At 41.3% G+C, this 22766-nt stretch overlaps 1 protein-coding gene across 1 annotated transcript in view; it reads left to right on the top strand.

The window, feature by feature from the left end:
* The window catches only part of Rgsl1 (regulator of G protein signaling like 1), a 73553-nt gene that overhangs the window by 36851 nt on the left and 13936 nt on the right, over positions 1–22766 (top strand). Inside the window, exons 11-15 of the mRNA XM_045143545.1 lie at positions 8305–8410; positions 13368–13561; positions 16870–16987; positions 17615–17723; positions 20846–20972. Coding sequence (XP_044999480.1) covers positions 8305–8410; positions 13368–13561; positions 16870–16987; positions 17615–17723; positions 20846–20972 — 654 coding nt within the window. The remainder of the gene's footprint in view (positions 1–8304; positions 8411–13367; positions 13562–16869; positions 16988–17614; positions 17724–20845; positions 20973–22766) is intronic.

Here is a 22766-nt window from a genome sequence, read left to right as displayed (position 1 = left end):
TAGCCCAGGCTGACCTTGGAATTCACTACGGAGTCTCAGGGTGGCATCGAACTCATGGTGATCCTCCTACCTCTGCCTCTCGAGTGCTGGGATTAAAGGTATGCACTACCACATCCAGCAGATGATGTTTATTTTTTTAGTAATGTTTTTGTTTATTTTTATTTATTTGAGAGCGACAGACAGACAGAGAAAGAGTGTGCTCCTTTGTGCATCTGGCTAATGCGGGTCCTGGGGAATAAAGCCTCGAACCGGGGTCCTTAGGCTTCATAGGCAAGCACTTAACCACTAAGCCATCTCTCCATCCCAGATGCTGTTTATTTTTATCCTATTTCATATTAGTCTTTTTGTCTTTTAGAAAGGTAATGATAATTTAATTTTATCTAGCTTTGCTTCCTTTGTTTACATTTTTTGGATACATATAAATTAAATCAAACAGTAGGTACTGTTTGCTGTTTGGTTTTTTAGGTCACTGTTGTGTCTGTGAGATCAGCCATATTGACTACAGCAATCACTGACTTCCACAGTTGTGCAGAACAACTGCACACCCATTGCCTCAAGTCTTTCCATTACTGCTCCTCATCAGGAGCCCCTGTGGGCACGAAATCTGAACACAAAGCTATACTGTCTGTATGCTGAGGAGATGGCTTAAGGTTAAAGGAGCTTATAAGCAAAGCCTGTCAGCTTTGGGTTCAATTCCTCAGGACCCACATAAAGCCAGCACAGGGTGGTGCATTTGCCTGGAGTTCATTTGTGGTGGCAAGAGGTCTTGGCATGCTTTATCCCTTGCCTTTGCTCTCTCTCTTAAATAAATAAAAATATTTTCAAAAGAACAAGATTGATTATAACTCCCAAGGACTAAATTTCAGCCTGCTGAGACAATATTATCTTCACTGAGAATGCATGCTCTGCTACATAGAAAGCATTCCAATATATAATTTTAAATTCATTCCAAGTTGATGGGCATTTGAGCTGTCTGGTTTTGGGAGGTTATATACAATCATAGGTTGTGTTTTCATCAACAATGGATCATATATCCCCTGATATATTTCATACAGCTCATGTGTAGTATTTGGATTTGTGTAGAGTTACTATACAATGTCACATCATGCCAAAGACACTTGATGATGCATTTCTCAGGCTGTATGGACACATGACTAAAGCTCCTGTGAACATCTTTGCATGTGTTATTTGATGCATATTTAAACACATTATTAAATATATATCTAGAATTTCTGGACCATAAGCCATGCATATATTAAACTGTAATGAACAATTCCCAATAATTTTGCAAAATGTTTGCTCAAGTTTGTGTTCCCATAAATAGGATATGGGAATGACTAGAACTGCTCCACAACCCCACAAATATTTGATGTGGCCGACTTTTATTTTTAGCTGTCCGTGTCTGCTTCTTAGTGCCATTTCTGTCATCAAAAAAGGTGTCCACATCTTCATGGTATTTTGTGTGTGTGTGGATTCTGGTTACACTGGTTAATTTGTCTATTTTTCTTTTTTGAGGTAGGGTCTCTAGTCCAGGCTGACCTGGAATTCACTCTGTAGTCTCAGGGTGGCCTTAAACTCACAGTGATCCTCCTACCTCTGCCTCCCAAGTGCTGGGATTAAAGGTATGCGCCACCATGCTTGACTAATATGTCTATTTTTGTACAGATAAAACTGTACTAATTGGAATAAATTTATAACAGTGTTGACAACTGGTTGAATTAAGTTCCTCTCATTTTGTCTCTTTAGGATTGGCATAGCTTCTTTTATTAATTTCTTTTTTCTTTTTTCTTTTTTGGATTTTCAAGGTAGGGTCTCACTCTGGCTCAGGCTGACCTGTGTAGTCTCAGGGTAGCCTCAAACTAATAGCGATCCTCCTACCTCTGCTTCCCTAGTGCTGGGATTAAAGGCATGCACCGACATGCCCAGCTTGTTAAACAATTTTATTTATTTATTTGCAAGCAGAGAGAAGAGAGAGAAAGAGAGAGAGAAAGAGAATGGGTGTGCTAGGGCTTCTAGCTGCTGTAAACAAACTCCAGATGCATACACCACATTGTGCATCTGGCTTTATGTGGTCCTGGGGAATCAAACCCAGGTCATTAGACTTTGCAGCTATCACCTTAACTGCTGAGCCATCTCTCCACCCCCCAATTCTTATCTATAGGCATAATCTTCTGTGACCAGTACTGTTTTATTTTGCTTTGTTTGAAAAAACAACAAATGTCATTTGGGAAGCATGAAAGCCCTGGCAACACAAAATTAAAGCTTAGTCCTTGTGCCAATCCTTCAGGGAAGCAATAGACAACTTTGGATCAAAGTAAAACAGGGCTGTAGAGATTGCTTAGTGGTTAGGGCACTTGCCTACCAAGCTTACGGACCCATGTTAGACTCTCCAGATCCCACATACACCAGACCCACAAAGATGAGGCAAGTGCAATGTCACACCTGCTCACTAGGTGGCGGAAGTGTTTGGAGTTCAATTTCAGGGGCTGAGGCCTTAGTGTGCCAATTCTCTCTCACGCTCTGACTCTGTCTACCTCTCTATTTGAAATAAAGTTTTGTTTTTATTTTTTAAGTTCCCATTTTTTTTTTTAATAGCACAATTTGTTGAAAATAGGTCTGTATCATTCCTGCTGGCACCAACAGCCTGAAGCAAGGGTCTGGCTACTGTCATCAAGGCCATCATTTCATGTAAGGGCTGGAGGTGGTGTGGGAACACTTGAAAATACTATGGTACTTTTTTTTTAAATTTTTTATTTATTTATTTGAGAGTGACAGACACAGAGAGAAAGACAGATAGAGGGAGAGAGAGAGAATGGGCGCGCCAGGGCTTCCAGCCTCTGCAAACGAACTCCAGACACGTGCGCCCCCTTGTGCGTCTGGCTAACGTGGGACCTGGGGAACCGAGCCTCGAACCAGGGTCCTTAGGCTTCACAGGCAAGCGCTTAACCGCTAAGCCATCTCTCCAGCCCACTATGGTACTTTATTATCATAAGACAGTCTCTTTTTTTCCAAGTCTCTTTATTGTTATTGTAAGTTTTTGTCTAAATTGCAGAGTTCTCTAAAATTCTGCTTCTGACCATTTTTTGTGATATTCTTTGTTACTTCTGAGAATCTACTGAAAGCTTTGCTAACTTTTTGAGTAGCAATTTACAGAATTTCTTAAGAATAAACTAGTATGGAATTTTTTTTCATCTTTTGAAAAAGCCTTGGCTTTGTTTTATGTTTCACTGTGGCTTTGACACTGCAAATTTCTGTAAACCAGTTGTGATTTCAGCTTACCATTTTAGTTTCAATTTCTGCTTTGTCTTCTTTCTTTTCTTTTAACTTTTAACACCTTTTATTGACCATCTACCATGATCCCCTCCCACCACCGTATTTTGTTCCTCCTGTCCCCTACTTCCCCTCCACCGAATCCCTTATCTTAATTTCTTATCAATTTATTTATGACTTTAAGAGTATCTCATTTTTCGTTTGTGGTTATGTCTATTTTAATGCTACATCATAAATAAAAATAAACCAAGGAGTTGAAATAGTATGCAACTTCATTCAGATGGTGAGGTAGGCTGGAGGGATGGCTTAGTGGTTAAGGGGCTTGCTTGCAAAGCCAAAGGACCCAGGTTCAGTTCCCCAAGACCCATAGTAGCCAGATGCACAAGGGGGTACACATGTCTGGAGTTGGTTTGCAGTGGCTAGAAGTCCTGGCACACCCATTCTCTCTCTCTTTCTCTTTCCCTCTTTCTCTGCCAAATAAATAAATATACTTTTTTTTCCAAAGTGATCAGATATTTTATTTTTTTTAATTTTTAAATTTTTATTAACATTTTCCATGATTATAAAAAAATATCCCGTGGTAATTCCCTCCCTCCCCACCCCCACACTTAAATATACTTTTTTAAAAAGATGGTGAGACAATGGGGGTGCCATTGTAGGTTAAAGTTGGCTGGCTGGTGCTGCACCTGGGGAAAGGACTTGGTACACACAGTGTACCATTCAACCATGGTCCGATCATTGACAGCATCTCCCCTCTGGAACTGACACACCAGGAGAACGTTTGAAAGCAAATTTAAGGAACAATGGCTACTGCTGGCCTCTTAGCCAGTAGGTATATGTAGATGCCGTTACTAGGTGTCTCAAGCCTGTACAAACACATAGGTTTACAAAAACAAATCTGATGCCCAGACTCTCAAGAAATGCTGAAGTTCATCCTTGGGAGATCTTTCTTGTCTTATGTTGTCTGAACACACTCCCTCTCCTGTTGGATAATTTCCTGTGATGGAAGAGTGCTTTTCTTCAGTATGAATATTTTTCTGTTTTGGTTTGTCAAACTTCTACTCTTCCAAGTTAGGCTTATAATTTATCTTTCCTTCTTTTCAAAATTTTAATTTATTTGCAAGCAAAAGGAGAGAGAGAGAATAAGTATGCCAGGGCCTCCAAAAGAATTCCAGATGCACATGTTATTTTGTGCATCTGACTTTATGTGGCTACTGGGGAACTGAACCTGGGTCATTAGGCTTTGCAGGCAAGCACTTTAACCACTGAGCAATCTCTTTAGCCCTCTTTTTTAAAAATATATTTTTATTTATTTATTTGAGAGAGAAAGAAGGAGGGAGGGAGAGAGAGATGGGCCTCTAGACACTGCAAATGAAATCAGATGCAGGCACTCCCTTGTGCATCTGACTTATGTGGGTCTTGGAGATTTGAACCAGGATCCTTTGTTTTTGGCAGGCAAAAGCCTTAACCACTAAGCAATCCCTCCAGCCCCAAGCCCTCGGTTTAAAAATTTTTATTTATTTGTTTTCAAGCAGAGAGGGAGAGATAAACAGAATGGGTGCACACCAGTGTCTCCAGCCACTGCAAAGAAACTCCAGACACATGTGCCACTTTGTGCATCTGGGGAATCAAGCTGAGGTTGTTAGGCTTTGCAGGCAAGCACTTTAACTATCTCTGCAGCCCTCATCTTTCTTTGTTTTTGTTGTTTTTTTTTTTTTTGGTTTTTACTTTTCACTCAATACAACTTTATTGTTTTAATAGAACTACAACTCATTAACTGCTGTACTGCATAGAATACTGTTGCATTGTACAGGAACGTGCGCTTTTTCAGCGGCAACTAAATATATTAGCAATCTAGTCAGCATCAACAAACCGATTCAGTTCAGATGACATTTTTCTATGCAGAGAGAACACCATGATGGTTTACTTCAATACTTCACGCAAACGGCACAAATTAGTGTTTCATATGTAATTATAGCCCTATGTTAAAACAGTTACTGGAGTTAGGATTATTTTCTAGGTACTTACCTTTCTTTTTTAAACTTTACTGACAACCTCCATTCATGCACATCATGTACCCTGGTCATAATCCCTTCTCACCACCCGCTTCTGATCCGCCATCTTCTTCCCCTCTCCACTAAATCCTTGTTCTTTCCAACCAGTCTTTCTTCTATTTTTGTTGTTGTTGTTGTTGTTGTTGTTTGTTTTCAAGGTAAGGTCTCACTCTAGCCCAGGCTGACCTGGAATTCACTCTCTAGTCACTGACTAGCTTCAAACTCATGGTGATCCTTCTACCTCTGCCTCCCTAGTGCTGGGATTAAAGGTATGTACCACCTCACCCAACTCTCTTCTACTTTGATGTTATCATTTTCCCCCTCACATGTGGGTCTTATATATTATTTATATATATATGTTATATTATATTATTTATATAATATATATATATATAATATATATTATTATTATGTTATATTATATATATTATATATTATTTATATATATTATATATATAATATATCATATATATTATATATTATATATATTAGCCTCTGAGAGGTCATGAATGCCACAGCTACTTAATGTCTGGAAGTCAGTATTCTCAAGCACTCAGCCCTTTCCTTTGGCTCTTACATTCCTTCTACCACCTCTTCCACACTGGCCCCTGAGCCTTGTCACTCATTTTGACTAAAAGACCTCCAGTCTTGAGGGCTTATGAGAGTCCACCACCAGGCAAGACTGCTGCTCACTAGGAACCAGATTAAAAGGGTCTTAATTTTTTCATCCAATAATTATAAGCCTTTTGTCTTAGAAGGGATTTTTAAAAATTATTTTTATTTATTTATTTATTTATTTATTTATTTATTTATTTATTTATTTGAGAGTGACACACAGAGAAAGAGGCAGAGAGAGAGAGAATGGGCGCGCCAGGGCCACCAGCCACTGCAATGAACTCCAGATGCGTGCACCCCCTTGTGCATCTGGCTAACGTGGGTCTTGGGGAATCAAGCCTTGAACCAGGGTCCTTAGGCTTCACAGGCAAGCGCTTAACTGCTAAGCCACTTCTCCAGCCCTGTTTTTGTTTTGAGAGCCTAGTGGGATTTTTCCTTTTTTTTTTTTTTAACATATAGTCCTCTATAACCTGAATTCTATTTTTTAATCAAGTCAAGTGCATTTATTTAGATCCAGTATATAATCCCATCACTTTTGTTTGATGTCTATCACTGAAAGTATTACCAAATTACCAAAAGTTTCCACTGTGTGTATATACTATCTAATAAGCATCTTAAGACATTGACTATAAACCAGATAATGTTCTGATTTCTAGAAGTGAGCTGAATCCATCCTTGTCCTTGAGGAGTTCATAGCCAGCATTTTTCTTCTACAACATTTAACTGCAAAGTGTTCTCATCATACTGAGTTATATGGGCTCTATTAATTGTTCAAAATTGATGTTTTAATAAAATTCTTAGAGTAATTCTTCTAAATTCTACTAGGGAACTAGACAGCCCCTCTGAATCGTCCATGGTGTGTTAAGATACCACCGCAGTGAACGTAGTGTCCTTGGAAAGAAAATAGTTTTAGCTAAAGCCAGGATGAAAGTAGGACTCTTAACAGATGAGATCAAGACACAAGGGATATGAAAGTCAAAGCTGGAATAGGACGGTGATAGCAGGATAGGGGCAGAGGAGGGAGAGGAAGTTGGTGATGCTAAGGACATGTATTGATAAAGAATAAAAATTTCAGGGGCTAGAGGAATGGCTTAGCAGTTAAGGTGTCTGCCTGCAAAGCCAAAGGAGCCAGGTTCAATTCCCCAGGACCCATGTTAGCCAGATGCACACATCTGGAGTTCGTTTGCAATGGCTGGAGGCCCTGGCGTGCCCATTCACTCTCTCTCTCTCTCTCTCTCTTTCTCTGTCAAATAAATAAATACAATTTTAAAAATACTTAAAAAAAGAAAAATTTCAAAAAAATTCCAAAGAAAGGATAGTCTATTTTTATAGAAGTCTCATGGTTTATTTAATATTCAAAAAGCAAAGACCTTTCTTTCTTTCTTTCTTTCTTTCTTTCTTTCTTTCTTTCTTTCTTCCTTCCTTCCTTCCTTCCTTCCTTCCTTCCTTCCTTTCTTTCTTTCTTTTTCTTTTTAAGAACTAGGTTTGGTAGAGTTTTGTGGGTTCCTTAAAAGAAAGGTCAAGAATCATAAGTTGGGCTGGAGAGATAGCTCAGTAGTTAAGGTGCTTGCCTGCAAAACCTAATGATCCAATTTTAATTCCCCAGTACCCTCATAAAGCCAGATGCACAAAGTGGAACATGTGCCTGGAGTTTGTTTGCAGTGGCTGAAGGCCCTGTTGCGCCCATTCTCTCCCTGTCACTTTCTCTTCTATCTCTTTCTGCTTGCAAATAAACAAACTTTAAAAACACATATATATATATGTTTATATATATATATACATATATATGTATATATGTTTTTCCAGGTAGGGTCTCACTCTAGCTCAGGCTGACCTGGAATTCACTATGTAGTCTCAGGGTGGCCTCAAACTCATGGCAATCCTCCTACTTCTGCCTCCCAAGAGATTAAAGGCGTGTGCCACCACACCCAGTTGCTAAAAACATATTTCAAAAACAGAATCATAAAGTTTGCTGATTACAAAGCAAAACTTCCAGAGAACAAATAGAAGCATTTCAGATGGAACAGCTGAGGTGTCAAGAAAAATGGAATGTCAAATAGATTATGGTTCAGTGAAAGTGGTTGACTGGAAGAACAATGACATTTCATGTTGATTAATATAACAAGGAATATAGTAGACTTGGTGTCAGCAGTCTCTGAGGAAGGTGGGCTCCAAGACTAATGGCCAACATATTTAGCAAACACAAACACTTGACGTCAGAGTCGGGGTGTCTAGCGGCCTCAGCTAGCAGCAGTTGTGGGGACAGTGGCTTCTCCAGATGCACCTAATGTCTTCACTGTTTTGTCTCTTCATATCCTCTGTGATGTTCCTCATAAAATGTTTCCAACTTTGTGATTTTCCTTAGATCTTACAGTGGAAATTATCAGACAACCGAAGGTGATTTCACACTTAAATAGGAAAATACCTTTTGCTAAAAAAACTGTTGTAAGGAAGCCTTCCATGAGACCCAGGTAAGATGGAGGACCTTTCTGTAGTAACATTTCCAGGCACAACTTTTACCTTCTGCTAGAAAAACAAAGACTCTGGGGGTCTTTTTTTTTTTTAAGGTAGGGTCTCACTCTAACCCTGGCTGACTTGGATCTCACTCTAATCCTAGCTGGCCTCAAACTCACAGCGATCGTCTTACCTCTGCCACCCAAGTACTGGGATTAAACACATGTGCCACCATGCCCAGCTTTTGTGGCCTTTCTTCCCAGAAGATTATACCCTCTTTTCTCTCCACTTTCCTAAGCAGAAGTTCCATTTATACATAGAAAGCTCTTCAGTTGCTTTGCCTGTTCTAACTTCCCTCTCAGAAGCCCTAAATCCCTAAAGTACAACCCCCAACAACTACCATGCTGGGCTTTTAAACTTTTAGATGTGGTTTCTTCCTTTTTGACCATAAATTCCTCCCAGTCCATTCCATTCTTTTGTTTATTCTACCCTATTATCATCTATGAATCACTAGCCACATAAAAGTCTCTTTTCTTGATGATGAAAGTATTAGTACATAAAAATTTGGTAGTCAAACCCTTGGCCAAATATTCTGCAGAGTAAAACTCCCACATTGTGCATTGGCTTTATGTGGCTGCTGGGGAATTGAACCTGGGATGTCAGGCTTTGCAAGCATATGCCTTTAACTGCTGAGTCATCTCTTCAGCCCAAGACAAAGAATTTTTAAAAAGAAAACACAGGGCTGTAGCAATGGCTTAGCAGTTAAGGCACTTGCTTGCACAGCCAAAGGACCCATGTTCGACTCTCCAGATCTCACATAAGCCAGACACACAAAGGTGAGGCAAGCACAAGGTCCCACATGCCCACTAGGTGGTGCAAACATCTGGAGTTCAGTTTCAGTGGCTGAGGCCCTTGGTGTGCCAATTTTCTCTCTCTCTCCAAAAGAAAAAGACAGAAAATGCAGAGGAGACTTTAATGGAAGCATACTACAAGGGAGAGACATCCTCTATAGAATTAGTTTACGTGAGTCAGTTAAGAAAAAACAAAGCAGAAGAAGCAAACGAAATTATCAATAGTAACAGCTATTGGAAAGTGGAGGGTGAGTGTGGGATTAGACTCCAGGGTTGCCACAATCAAACAGACATACAGTCATGCAGACAAAACCAGAATGACAGGAATACATAGAGGCAGTTAAGAGACAGTATTTCTGAGATAATTCATATGTGGGACTCATCCAAAAACTTCCAAGAAAGCTGCTCAACAAATTAAAGGAAACCATGTTTAACAAATCAAAAGAAAATGTGATGCCAATTGTTAATTAGTAAAGAACATCAGTAATGAACAGGGAATTATAAAATAGAAGCAGATTCAGATCTGGAGTGGGGAAGCATAATAACTGAAGTGAGAGTTTGCTGAACGCAATCAGCAGCTGACTTAGGTTGGCAGAGGAGTCATTGAACTAACCGTAGGGCAGCTCAGTAGACATCATCCAGTCTGATGGGGGAAATGGGGGGAGGGATAACAAAGGAGCATAACCAGAACCCGAGAGATCTACTGAGACCATGAAGCATACCAGCATATAAGTGACAAAAGTCCAGAAGTAAAGAGAAAGGGACAGACACATATTTGAATGTCTATAATGACTGAATAGTTTCCAAATTTGATTAAGACCCTTAAAATCAAGTCATGCAAAGAACTGATCCCAATAAACTCAAAGAGACATAGACATGTGGTAATCAAAGTATTGGAAGTTAAAGACAAGGAGAAACATCTTTAGTACTCTGACAGAAAAGGGAACCAGTGGTGGTGGGGTGATAGATCCCCAACAAACTCAGTGCAGCTCACTAATAAACACTGGTGCATAAATCAATAAAATAAAAAGTGGGAAATGGAGGAAGTACAGACAAATAGGTTGGCTTATTAGAAATCTCAACAAAATAGATAAACTGTTAGCTATGCTGACCAAGGGAGAAAAAAAATGAGATAAGCCCAGAGCACCAAAATCAGATGGGAAGAGGGGCTTACAAAAAGTAAGGAAACAGAAGAATCAATTTAGACAACATGACTCCAATAATGTCTAGAAATACCAAAGTTATTGAAAGCAATGCAAGAAGTTGAAAATGTGAATAAATCTTAGCAACAAAAAAAAAAAATGAAAAATCAGAATGTGTGTGTGGTAGCTTGAATGCCTTTCCCCCATAGACTCAGGTCTTCAGTGTCTCTCAGCTTCTCCCTCTACTGATGGAACTTCCTTTTGGGTCTATAAGCTTGAGGTAAATCCCTTCCTCCCCCAAACTGTGCCTGGTTTGGGGTTCATCTCATCAATATGAAACTGACTACAACAACGTGCTGATGCAAAACTAGTTCTCCAAGATGGATCAAATAAAATGATATGCCTAGCAATACTATGTGAAAAATCTCTGAAAAGGAGAGTTCCATGAAATATTCAAAGCAGAAATAATATGAACATGAGCTTTTTGAGGAGATAGAATAAGAAGGAACCCTTGCCAGCTTACTCTATGATGTAAGTTTTACTCACATTCTAATACACACTTTAAAAAATTACCAGTAAAATAGCTTTAAAAGGATGAAGAAATCAGCAGGAGGAATTTAGAAATACAATCAGTAACTGCTGCTGGTCAGTGCTCTTCTCACAGAAAGGACTGTGCAGACTAAGAGTTGCTTTGACGTGACCTGGAGAGATGCCTTAGATGTTAAGGTGCTTGCCTTTGAAGCCTAAGGACTCAGGTTTGATTCCCCAATACCTATGTAAACCAGATGCACGTGGTAGCACATGTGTCTGGAGTTTGTTTGTAGTGACTAGAAGCCCTGGTGTGTCCATTCTCTTTTATCTACTTCTTTCTCTCTCGCTCTCAAACAAATAAATAAAAGTAAATTTAAAAAAAAAAAAAAAAAGGGAGTTGCTGCCCGGCGTTGTGGCACACACCTTTAATCCCAGCACTCGGGAAGCAGGGGTAGGAAAATTGCCATGAGTTTGAGGCCACCCTGAAACTACATGGTGAATTCCAGGTCAGCCTGGCCTAGAGAAAGACCCTATCTTGAAAAACCAAAAAAAAAAAAAAGGATTTGCTTTAAAGGACTCAGTGGATAAAGTACTTACTATGCAACTCTGAGCGGAAGCCTGTGAGTGGAGCAACGAACAATGAGAGGCTCTGCCTCAAAGCAAAGACTACTGCATGGGCCCCCTACCCCCCCCACCCACTGAAAAAATGAATAAAATTCTGTTTGTTTGCTTGTCTGTTTTCAAGGCAGGGTCTCACGCTAGCCCAGGGTGACCTGGAACTCACTTGGTTGCCCCAGGCTGGACTCGAACTCACAGCAGTCCTTCTACTCAGTCTCGCAAGAGCTGGGACTAACAGCTGCACCACCATGCTGGACTAAGTGAAAGAATGTTTGTAGCCAGGTGTGGTGGCACACACAGGATCGCCGTGAGTTCAAAGCCATCCTGAGAATATACAGTGAATTCCAGGTCAGCCTGAGCTAGAGTGAGTAAGATCCTGCCTCGAAAACCCAAAAAAAAAGAATGTTTTTCAAATATTTTATTTAGTTTAAAGAGAGAGAGAGAATGGGCCAGCCAGAACCTCTAGCCACTGCAAACAAACTCCAGATGCATGGGCCACCTTGTGCATCTGACTTACATGGGTCCTGGGGACTTGAACCTAGGTCCTTAGGCTTCACAGGCAAATGCCTTAACCACTAAGCAATGTTTTCAGCCTGAAAGAATTTTTTAAAAGATATTTATTTTTAATATACTATTTATTTATTTATTTGAGAGAAAGAAAGAGGCAGGGATAGAGAGATTGAGATTGAGAATGGGCGAATCAGGGCCTCTAGCCATTGCAAACGAACTCCAGATGCATGTGCCCCATTGTGCATCTAGCTTATGTGTGTCCTGGAGATTCAAACCGGGGTCCTTTGGCTTTGCGGGCAAACGCTTTAACTGCTAAGCTAAACGCTAAAAGATATTTATTTAGGGCTGGAGAGATGGTTTAGTGGTTAAGCGCTTGCCTGTGAAGCCTAAGGACCCCGGTTCGAGGCTGGGTTCCTCAGGTCCCACGTTAGCCAGATGCACAAGGGGGCGCACGCGTCTGGAGTTCGTTTGCAGAGGCTGGAAGCCCTGGCGCGCCCATTCTCTCTCTCTCCCTCTGTCTTTCTCTCTGTGTCTGTCACTCTCAAATAAATAAATAAATAATTTTTAAAAAAAAGAAAAGATATTTATTTATTTATTTATTTATTTATTTATTTATTTATTTATTTATTTATTTATTTATGAGACAGAGAAAGAGGCAGATAGAGAGAGAGAATGGGTGTGCCAGGGCCTCCAGCCACTGAAAATTAACTCCAGACGCATGCACCACCTTGTGTATCTGGCTTATGTGGATCCTGGGGAAATCAAACCTAGGTCCTTCGACTTTGTAGGCAAACACATTCATGGCTAATCTCTCCAGCCCTAAAAAGACAGTTTTCTTTTCTCTTTCTTTGTCTTTTTTTTTTTTTTTTCCTGGTTTTTCGAGGTAGAGTTTCACACTAGGCCAGGTTGACCTGGAACTCACTGTATATAGTCTCAAGGTGGCCTCAAACTCGGAGATCCTCCTACCTCTGCCTCCCCAGCGCTAGGATTAAAGGCGTGTGGCTTCTAAAAAGACATTCTAAAATAAGTAACTTTGAATCCAGAATGTAAAAACCAGAGTTCCCTTGTGGGAAGATCCCCTTTAAAATAGGCCCCCTCCCCTTCCACTGGGATTGTAAAAGTGTAAGTGTAAATTGAAGAACTAGAAGTAAAAGTTTAAGTTCATATCTAAGGAAATAGACGTAAGTCATTGACCACCATGCTCTTCACGCATGCCTAGAAGCTCAACAGTCTAGCATGCGCACTTGGCCCATTCCCTAGCAGAACAGAATCCAAAGTCATCACCCTGTCTGCTCCTCCAATGATGTTCCTGTCTTTGGCAGAAACATGACAGAAATCCTCCTAAATACACAGCACCAGGAGTTCTTCGGGGAGTTCCTCAGAGAGCGGAAGGCTGACACGCCGTGGCAATTCTTGATTGCCATACAGAAGATCAGTATGGAGACCAACGAGAAAGCTTACAAGTCTGCCCTGGAAAATATCACCAAGACGTTCTTCCACAGCAAAATCCCTCCTGGTATACATCCTTTCTCGTGGGCATTCTTCTTAACTCCCTTCCAGTTTCCTAGTAATCTGGGAAACCGCCCATCTCTTATGATGCCCAGAAGGAGCAGCACAGAGCAGGGGTCACCACATGGGGGCAGCACTGAGATGAATGGGCAACAATAGTATCTCCAAAGTCATACAATTGATAGAAGTCAAGGGCAAGATACATTCACATGTATCCTCTCAATTTCACTCCACCTTAGAAATAGAATTTTATTTAATCCCTTTAAGATAGGACTAAATAGCTGCATTTTATTTTTTTAATTTTTTAGACTTTTAAAAATTTAATTTTTAAAAATTTTTTATAATTAACCACTTCCATAATTGTAGACAATATCCCATAGTAATGCCCTCCCCCCACTTCCCCTTTTAAACTCCATTCTCCATCATATCCCCTCCCCCTCTCAATCAGTCTCTCTTTTATTTTGATGTCATCATCTTTTCTCCTATTATGATGGTCTTGTGTAGGTAGTATCAGGCACTGTGAGGTCATGGATATCCAGGCCATTTTGTGTCTGGAGGAGCACGTTGTAAGGAATCCTACCCTTCCTTTGGCTCTTACATTTTTTCCACCACCTCTTCCACCATGAACCATGAGCCTTGGAAGGTGTGATAGAGATATTGCAGTGCTGAGCACTCCTCTGTCACTTCTCAGCACCTTGATGCCTTCTCAGTCATCCCAAGGTCACTTAGAGAAAGTTCTCTAACGAAAAAGTGAGTGTAGCATTAATATATAGGTATGAACATTAAGAGAAGTGCTTACTGGGCAGTTTGGTGAGCACAGTATATACATTTAGCCAGACAGCAGCAGACGTTACATACCTAGGGCTCATGACTACCCCTGTTGTAGGTTTTCTGTATCAGGGATATATTCCCTCACATGGAGCAAGCCTCCAGTCAAATTAGAGGGCAGTTGGTTTCCCTCAAACAGTATTGTCACTATTGCACCCATTGGTTCATTTGGCCTGTTTGGCCAAATATAAGGCTTGCAGTGTCCACTGTGGAGTATCTTTACTGGTGATTTCTCTCTCTCCCATTGAGCTGCATGCAGTGTGGCTTTTACCAGCTTTCTGTCAGCTGGTGTACATGAAGGAGGTTGTCAGCTCAGTTCCAGCAGGATTTCTCAGTGGCCTTGCAGCCCAAGTATGTGGAGTCTTCAGCAATAGGATCTTACCATCTCTTCCTGGTGGAAAACCAAGGGCCTTGGCAATGGCCTGTAATGTTTTGGGGGCATCAAGGACCTCCATGGCCAACAACTCACTGGAAGGTATCCCACCCCTGGCACAGAAATATTTCTACTAGCAACCTATGGCTTGCATTTTATTTTTAAAATATTTTTTATTTATTTGCAAGCAGAGAGAGAGGGAGAAAGAAAGAGAGAATGAGAATGTGTATGCCAGGATCTAGTGCCATTGCAAATGAACTCCAGACACATGTTGCACTTTGTGCATCTGGCTTTCCTGTGGGTACTGGTAAGTTTAACCTAAGCCATCAGGCTAGGTAAGCCAGCACCTTTAACAACTGAGCCATATCTCCAGCCCCATAGGTGCATCTCTAAATGAAGGAAGGGGATTACCCAGAAGCTAACCAGCTTGTCCAATTTGTGGAACCTGAATGCAAATTCTAGTCATGTGATCATCAAATCAACTAGGCAAGAGTAAGAGAGAAGGATGAGGGCTGGCTATAAGGCTGCAGTGTTCTCTGCCCATGTATCATGAAGAGCAGTGGACTGGCAAGAGCTGTATGCCTGAAAATCTCTCATCAAATTTGTCTTGTTCTCTTGCCTATAGTGGGAGAGTAAACTCAGCCCATGTTACTACAGCAGAGCTTGCAAGTCAAGTATTGATCAGTGATTAGACAGAAAAGCTACTGAGCACAGTGTCACCCTGGAGACAGACAAACCAGTAGCCAAGCAATGAAATCGAGGTTCCAGTTTGTTACAGATGAGCAGATAGTGTTTGCATGTGTGGTGTGGGGGGGATGCTTGCTTGGTTTTGGGGGTGTTTTTTTGTTTGCAGTTATCCAAGATAAAGGGACGAATACAAAAGAAGTGTTAAAATCCCTCTCTCTCTCTCTCTTCCCCCCCCCCCCTCATTGTTTGAGACAGGGTCTTGCTGTACATCTCAGGCTAGCCTGGAACCTATACTGCTTCTGCATCTGCCTCCCTAGTACATGCACCTCCTGGCCCAGCTCAGCAAGTCTTAATTTGTAGGAAATATATATATATATATATATATATATATATATATATATATATATATATATATATATATATTTGAGTTTAGGGATGTTGATGCTATGTCCAGTTCTCAGCACCCCCAATGACCACCAAGGAGAACCAAACATGTATGCAAGGGCAAGGAGCTTTATTTCGGACTTAAAATCGGACTCTTGACTTCACCAATGCAGTGGATCCATACAAAAGTAGTAGGAGGGTAGGGTTGTTATAGGGATCTGAACAAAGAAGAAGGAGATGGGTACATGATTGGTTGATTCAAGTAGCAATTTGTATTTATACTCTTCTGATTGGCTTAGGGTATTGGCCGTCAAAACTGGTGGGCAGGGGCTAGGGAAATTTCAGGCAGGTTAGGTAACCTTCATTAAGCAGGGAACAGTAACATTTGTATGCTCCTGATTTGCTGGGGAAAAGAGGTAGGAAGGACAGGCCTTGGGCAAGTCTCATGCAGGTCCTGGGCCTGTCTAGGGGCTGGCTTTGGCTTGCAACTTAGGCCTAGTCAGGGAAGCACCCTGTTGAAGCCTGTCATGGCGTCAGTCTAGTCTCTGAGTCTTTCATTGAGTTCTCTACAGAATTTTGAATGAGTCAGAAGAGAAAAGAGAAGTGCCCGGTTTTTACCTCTGATGCATTTCCAAGTCTCATTAATGAACATGGCAGTCTCTGAGCACAGTGAATACCAGATTGCCCTTAGCCTAGCTGTTCGTAAGCTTGGATTCCCCTTTTGTGCACAGCAATTTAATTTTAATCCTTCATTCTCCCCAAACTGAAAACTTCATGCTAGCTACAAAAATAGGTCCTTTACGTTTTTGTTGCCCCTGAAACTCTCATCTTTGAAATTTGAATGAACTAAAATAGGATAGCGTTTTATCTACAAATGCACTCGCCTTTACATTCCAAATATGCTTTGAAGATTTTCACATTGGGGAAGGAGGGAGAGAGAATAGGAGGCTGTGAGACTCGCAAATGAAAAGAGCCAGCAGACACAGCTGAAACAGACAAGGACAACAGCCATCTTCTCTCTCTCTATTTCTTGCATTTTTTAGAAGAAATTCTGCAGTGCAATGCCCCTATTGTCAAAGAAATCGCTCACATGCATCACATAAACACAACCACACTGCTCATGCTCCAAGGGTTCGTCATGAAATCTTTGGAAGAGAAATGGTGAGTATGCCCTAGTTAATGCATGGGTTCCTTCTGGAGTTGCATGGTGGCTTTTGAAAGCCACGTTAAGCAAAGGTGTCATAATCATTCTCATAGTTCATTGCCAGAGCCCCCCCAACAAAGGAAAAAGCCACAAACACAGTCTGTCCCTTTGCCTGGAGGAAGAACAATAGAGTATTGGTCAGGAAGGGCAGGGTGACGTTAGGAAAGAGCTGGGATGGCAAGAAGGGCTCTTTTGAGCATTTCCCCATTCTGCAGGCTTGATGCAACTGCCTCCTGCCTCCTGCCTTTTTTTTTTTTTTCCTTTTAAGGTAGGGTCCTGCTCTTGCAATTCATAGGTAGTCTTAGGTTGTCCTTGAACTCACAGTGATCTTCCTACCTCAGCCTCCTGAGTGATGAGTCTAAAGGCATGTGCCACCACACCCAGCAGAAAGAGGACGGGTGTGCCAGGGCCTCTAGCCACTGCAGACTCCATGTGCCACTCATGCAACTGGCTTTAAGTGGGTACTGGGGAATTGAATCCAAACCGCTGAGCCATCTCTCCAGTCCCCCTCCTGCCTTTGAATTGTTATGTTTTCAGTGACACCGTTTTCCATTCTCTCATATTCTTGGTCTCCCTTCTGGCAGGTTTAAAGATTACCAGGACATGTTCCCAGCACGGCCTGTAGAGATGGAAAGTGAATTTTCATCTGCCAGTAGGAAGCCTTCAAAGGCAGCCTACCTACAGGAAACCCAGGTCAGTGAGTGAGAAGGTGAAGCAAGAGGGTGCTGACGAGACAGCCACTGTCCACACCTCATCAGCCGGACAAAACATAAATACGAATGCGGCTTATCACCGAAAAATTACCTCTCGGGTGTAGCGGTTGTTCTGGAGTATAGTTTAGTATGTTTTATAATGACGTTTACTGGGAAATATGAACATATTGCCAGTGGGTAGCTTATCCTCTTACATCCACCTGCCGCACTCCACTGGGAACCCTTCCTACTGGGTCACCAACACCAGTCAGTTCCTGTGGGGACAGTGTCTCCCAGTACAGCTTTCCACCCTTGTGCCTCTTACAGTCAACTTTCTGTCCCCTCTTCTGCAATGTTCCCTGAGCCTTGAAGGCACGTTATAGGAAGTCTCCTTTAGTGTTGAGCTTCTGCTCTCCTGCTTTGGTGAGCTGGGGCCCCGTCCTGCTTGCCGCCATCTCCCTGGAGGTGCTGGCTGCCGGGGAGGAATCAGGGAGCACTTCCTCTTTTTCAGTTTTGGAAAGAGCTGGAGAAGCAGAAGTCTCAGTTCTTCAGTTTGGTAGAATTCAGCAGGGAATCCATCTGGGCCTGGATCTTTTTTTTTTTTTTTCCTGCTATGAAGTTATGGCTCTTTTTAGATTAATTATCTGTTCTGGGTTTAACTTTGGTAGATCAGATTGGTTCAGGAATTCATCCATTTCTTCCAGATTTCCCAGTTTGATAGAAAAATAGGTGTTTGATATATGTCCCTATGACTCTCCCATTTTCATGGGTATCTGTCATAATATCTCCGCTTTTCATCTCTAACTTTGTTGATGAGGATCTTCTCTTTCTTCCTTTTGGTCAGTTTGGTCTAGAGGTTTATCAGTCGTGTGCGTGTGTGTGTGTGTGTGTGTGTGTGTTTTAAGACCCAGCTCTGTTTCATCAATTCTTAAATTTTTTAAATTGTTTTCTTCATCTCTAATTCATTTGTTTCTGCCCTGACTTTATTTCTTTCTTTCCACCTGGTACTTTTAAGTTTGGATTTTTCTTGTTTTTTTCCAATGCCTTCAGATGGATTGTTATTTATTTGATGTCTCTATATTTTTGTAATTTAGGTAATTAGAGCTATAAACTTTCCTCTTAGGACTGCTTTCATGGTGCCCCATACATTCTAATATGTGGTGCTTTCATTCTCATTCAGTTCTAGGACTTTTCTTTCTTTTTGTTCTCTTCAATGATCCATTCATTATTCGATAGCATGTTGTGCACTCTCCAGGAGTTTGTGTATTTTCTGTTGCTTCTCTTGTTGATGTCTAGCTTTATTGCATTGTGGTCAGATAGAATATGAGGAGTTACAACAATTTTCCTAAATTTGTGGAAATTTGCTTTGCATCCTAATATATGATCTATTTAAAGAAGTTTCCATGAGCTGCTGAGAAGAATGTGTACTGCAAACTTTGGATGGGAGGCTTTGTAGACAGAAACCATCCACTCCATACTTGAGACAGGAAGATGGCTTGTTTTCTCCTTTCTTTTCTATGTTTTGTCTGTTTATAAACCAACTCTGTCAAGGCACCATGAATGCCCTCATAGGGTGCGAGAAAGAAAAAACGTCAGCAGAACAGGATACTTTGTTTTAATTTCAGGTCTTCCGGTGATTCTTAGATAAAAGAAAACCAGCATATATTTGCTGCCTACTGCATGCTGCACACTGTGTTAGGGTTGGCATATGTACATATTGAGCCTCACCACAACCCTGAAGGCTGTCATTTCAATCTTCTTTTTTTCAGGTTTTTCTAATAGTTAACTTATTTATTTGAGAGAGAAAGAGGCAGACAGTAAGAGTGAGACAGAGAGGGAGGGTGAGAGAATGGGTGCACCAGGGCCATTAGCCACTGTAAACGAACTCTAGATTCATGTGCCACCTTGTGCAGCTGGCTTACGTGGGTCCTGGAGAAGTGAATCTGGGTTCTTTGGATTTGCAGGCAAGTAGCTTAACCATTAAGCCATCTCTCCAGCCCTGTTTCAGTTTTATACATGGAGATAAGGAGACACAGGTCAAGTACATTGACCAAAATTACACATCTAAGAGAAGCTCAGTTCTAGACCCAGAGTTTCTGACCTCTCTCTTGGGTGGATTTTGAACACCCCCATTGCCTATCTAAAGCCATGCTCACTTTGACATTCCTTCTGTGGTCTGAGGCAAATCAGCAAGTTTATTTCTGGCTCTAAGTGTCTTTTTCTCTAGGGACAAATAAACTGGAGAATGGCCACTGGGTATCTATTAAAAGACAAATGAAGAAACATAAAATGCATTTAACTATGCACATGAGGAGGGGTGTGGATGTATGACAAAAATTTAATTAATTTCTTTTTATTTATTTTTTATTTATCCAAGAGAGATAGACTGAAAGAATGGGTGTGCCAAGGCCTCTAGCCACTATAAATGAACTCCAGATGCATGTGCCACCTTCTGCATCTGGCTTATGTGGGTATTGAGGAATCAAACCTGGGTCCTTAGACTTTGCAGGCAAGCACCTTAACCACTAAACCATCTTTCCAGCCCTCAAATTAACTTCTTCTATTTACTTATTTATAGAGAGAAAATGGATGTGCTAGGGCTTCTAGCCACTGCAAACAAAACCCAGATGCATGCATCACTTTGTGCATCTGGCATTACATGGGGAATTGAACCAGGGTCATTGGGTTTTGTAAGCAAGTGTCTTAACCGTAAGCCACTTCAATAGCCCTTTTTGTAAAAATTAATTTTGTTTATTTATTTGCACACGAGAGAGAGACACACACAGACAGAGAGAAGAGAGACACAGACAGAGAAAGGTATGAAAAAAATTAATGTTTAAAGATGGGTCGACCCCTTTCCGTATTTCTTCAACATTTCAAATTTCATCATTCCTTCTTTGTGGGTTGCAGAGATCTCTCTTCTGTGTTTCTCCCTGACTCAAGTGCTGTCCCTTACTGTTGAAAGGCTTTGCTAGAAGGAGCTGGAGCAATAGCTTCAGGAATACCTCATGAGAGTCAGGATTTCAAGCATCACGAATGCCAAATTTCTGGCATACAGTAGATTGTCTGAGAACAACAGCTATACTAATGACAGTGCCCCACCCTCTTTCTTTATTTCCCCAGAAAACTGGCTGGCGGAAAATTGTCAACTTTATCAAGAGCTTTTGCAAGTATCGCCGATATATAACAAATGCCAACACACGCCAGCAGTTTATGGACTTTCTCTGCATGGAAATGCATAACAAAGACAGTAAGTACTTCTGTGTACTCCCCTGTCCTGCTGATATCTCAGGGGTGAGCGCAGACCAGAAGCTACCAAATCCTTGCTTTTTGTCAGACGTACAGAGCAAGAACTCCAGGCCTGCATTTGCCGAGTCTTGCCCAGGCCTATCTGAACAGCAGCTCTCTTCAGAGAGCCATTAAGTGCAAAAAATGACAAATGTAAGGCCTTGCCAATTTAGAAAGTGATTTCCTCATGTTGTTCAAATTGGTCTTTTTAAATCTCTGCTTATAAAATCAATACATGTTATAAATAAAGATGTAAGAAAAAGTACAGGTATAGAACACAAATGAAAATCCCTAAAGCATTATTAATGCTTTTAACCTTATCTGTTGGTTTTATAAATGTATATGATATATATATATGTATATATATAATACATATATATGATATATATATATATGTATGTACATATATATGTGTGTGTGTATATGCATACATATGTGTATATGCATATAATACCATACTTATCTTTGCTTGCCTCCTTTAATATTGTTATCTTTGTCATCATTTTATGTCCTTATTCTGCCTTGCTTTTGATGGGCATAAAGTATGTATTGTATGGATTTTTTCAACTGCTTCATTCATTAGTTGCTTTATTCACTGTACTTTTCTGTTTTAAGTTCAGAGAGGTTTTCTTAGCTTAAGAGAAGGAAGGAGGCAAGATTATGAAGAGCTCCTGCCCATGAGAAGGCAGGAGGGGGCATCGCACTTACCACACTTTTTTTTTTAAATTATTTATTTATTTATTTGAGAGTGACAGACACAGAGAGAAAGACAGAGAGAGGGAGAGAGGGAGAATGGGCGTGCCAGGGCTTCCAGCCTCTGCAAACGAACTCCAGACGCGTGCGCCCCCTTGTGCATCTGGCTAACGTGGGACCTGGGGAACCGAGCCTTGAACCGGGGTCCTTAGGCTTCACAGGCAAGCGCTTAACCACTAAGCCATCTCTCCAGCCCACTTACCGCACTTTTGAGAGTCCTCTGTGGCATACACTTTGCCACACGGGGGCTGCAGCAGTAGAGACACAGTGTAGGTCCATCTTGAAGCACCTACAGTTTTCATACAAAAAATAAAAATACGAGCCACAGATGTTGATGCTCATCTACCCCTTTCTGGTGTAATGACTTGGGAAAGAGACTTCAGTTCCTTCATGTGTAGAATGAGTGTAATTATTCCCGTCTCCTTGAGTTCTGGTGAGCCTTAAGTGAGGTCATGCACTTTAACATCTTAAACTACCTTGGCCAACAGTACAAAAGGGTTAGCCAGTACGTTGTGGTGTGATTTGGATGTGAAATGCCCCTCATAGTCTCATGTGCTTGAACACTTGGCCTCCAGCTGCTAGTGCTGGGTTTGGAAAGATCGCAGAGGCTCTCTAGAGGAAGTAGGTCACTGGGGTTGGGCTTAAGGTTTTACAGCTCAGCCCCCGACTTCCTGTCCAGTCTTTGCTTCCTGTTCCACAAGGATGTGAGTCCCAGTCTGCCACCGTGCCCTCCCCTCCTCGATGGAGTCTGTTCTTCAAACTGTGAGCCCAAGTAGGTCTTTCCTCTTTATTTTTTTTTTGGTTTTCCGAGGTAGGGTCTCACTCTAGCTCAGGCTGACCTGGAATTCACTATGGAGTCTCAGGGTGGCTTCCAACTCATGACGATCCTCCTACCTCTGCCTCCCGAGTGCTGGGATTAAAGACATGCGCCACCACGCCCGGCTTTGTCTTTCCTCTCCTAAATTGTCTCTTGTCAGGTTTCTAATCACAGCAACAAGAAAAA

The sequence above is a fragment of the Jaculus jaculus genome, chromosome 1 (genome assembly GCF_020740685.1).
Source record: "Jaculus jaculus isolate mJacJac1 chromosome 1, mJacJac1.mat.Y.cur, whole genome shotgun sequence".
NCBI classification, from domain to species: domain Eukaryota; kingdom Metazoa; phylum Chordata; class Mammalia; order Rodentia; family Dipodidae; genus Jaculus; species Jaculus jaculus.
This window is presented reverse-complemented; position numbering and strand designations above follow the sequence as displayed.